Source organism: Penaeus monodon, chromosome 21 (assembly GCF_015228065.2).
Source record: "Penaeus monodon isolate SGIC_2016 chromosome 21, NSTDA_Pmon_1, whole genome shotgun sequence".
NCBI lineage: Eukaryota > Metazoa > Arthropoda > Malacostraca > Decapoda > Penaeidae > Penaeus > Penaeus monodon.
In genome coordinates this window covers 45704934-45706563 of record NC_051406.1, presented here as the reverse complement: position 1 = coordinate 45706563, position 1630 = coordinate 45704934, and the positions used below count along the sequence as shown (strand labels likewise).

The 1630-nt window shown below is 47.2% G+C and overlaps 1 protein-coding gene across 1 annotated transcript in view; it reads right to left on the bottom strand.

The window, feature by feature from the left end:
• LOC119586536 (angiotensin-converting enzyme-like) overlaps positions 1 to 1630 on the bottom strand; it is a 29294-nt gene that overhangs the window by 6424 nt on the left and 21240 nt on the right. The window contains exons 4-8 of the mRNA XM_037935292.1: positions 1335 to 1451; positions 744 to 848; positions 536 to 628; positions 233 to 349; positions 23 to 78 (exon numbers count right to left, since the gene is read on the bottom strand). Coding sequence (XP_037791220.1) covers positions 23 to 78; positions 233 to 349; positions 536 to 628; positions 744 to 848; positions 1335 to 1451 — 488 coding nt within the window. The remainder of the gene's footprint in view (positions 1 to 22; positions 79 to 232; positions 350 to 535; positions 629 to 743; positions 849 to 1334; positions 1452 to 1630) is intronic.

Sequence of the window (1630 nt, the reverse complement as noted above, 5' to 3'; positions counted from 1 at the left end):
AAATTCGAATTGGGCGTCTCACCTGCCCCACATGTCCCCCAGGACGCAGGCGGGCAAGGGCCCTCGTGGTGGAATCACCTGTCGGCACACAAATGGAATTACTGGCATATCATGATCTTATTAGACGAATAAAATCCACGAATTTCTTGCTACACATAAATTGCTCGTTCGGGGACCTTCCTCGTTCCCATGGCAAAGATTCCATAACAGATTCAACGGCCTCGGTCATCACCTGGTCGCCGTACACCTGCCGCAGCTTCTTCCTGACGTAGGCGTGGACCAGGCGGTAGAGGGGGTCCAGCTCCTCGTAAAGGGCCAGCATGTCTTGCTCGAATGTGTCGGTCTCGTACTGGAAACGAATGTACAAATATAAGGCGTTAATTCTATTAATGATATGTCACGTAAGACCTTTGATAGGAAGAATTACAGTAACTTAGTAAATGGCAACTTTCGCGGAATGAACTGGGGGATGTAATCATAACATAAAATGGATCCTAAATTTCAATGAAAATTATCCAAACGTGGAGATAATCACCTTCTTCCTCATCAGATCGCCGGCGTCCGTGTAGTTGTTGAGGCGAGCGTGCTTGTTGATCAGAGACATGTACTGCATGTAAAAGGGCCTGATCTGCGGGGTCGGCACTTGATAAGCCTTACTGGGCATCTCGCATGGAAATATAAGCTTTATAAAGAGCATATCTGTGGTATGTACGGTTATGAGCACACAGCAACAAGCCTGTTACCTTCCTGGAGACGCGCGTCCTCCAGCTCTCCCACACGTAACTCAGTTCGGTGTAGTTTCTGGAGGTCCCCATGACGCGCGTTAGACCTGGCTCCAGGTTCTCGCACTGTTGACAGAGAAGGTCGCCACTTGCAAAGTATATTGCGCGCTCACCCGAAGTAAACCCTTCGGAAATCGATTAATCATCCAAATGGAGCTCATTATAGCAACGGCCGTGACATAGAGATTGGAGGCGAGCCCTAATAACCCATGTGCCTATTCTCAACTGAAGTATATAGTTAGTTTCACCTCGGATCTCCCCTTCAGCTCAGGGTCTACAGATACACTAAACTTGATGTTTCTCATATAAACCTTCCTTATTTAAGAGGAAAAGCTTCTCCAAATGCAGTACCAACACAAAAGTATGATCCAGTGCAAAAATCTTTATTTTACCGTAGTTGTATTATTACTGGCCTGTTCCCTATTCAAAGCTGATACACCGTTACTGGTTTATTACCTTTTGTAAATGTAAGGATTAAACAGAATTCGATGGTACTGAAGGAATGTAATATCCTGAGTTAGCGTTAATGAACCCAGACCTGACGACACGAACCTGCTCGCCTTGCTGCGACCCGAGACACACAGTCCCGCGGCCGTAAATCGACGACATGTTACTCGAGATCTGCGTCAGCGCCTTGGCGTCCTCCTCCTCCAGCTGGGCCTGGAACGCCTGCGGGAGACCGAGCCTTTTAGGGCAACGAAAACTTCCTGACGGGGACGAGCGTGGGGCAAGTTAGCCACTGAATGCAGATTTCCATGTGATAAATGGGCGTAGACAATCAAGCTCACGCACTGCGGTGAAATAATATTATAACTAGAAATAAAGACTTAAGGGATAACGTTAAGCAA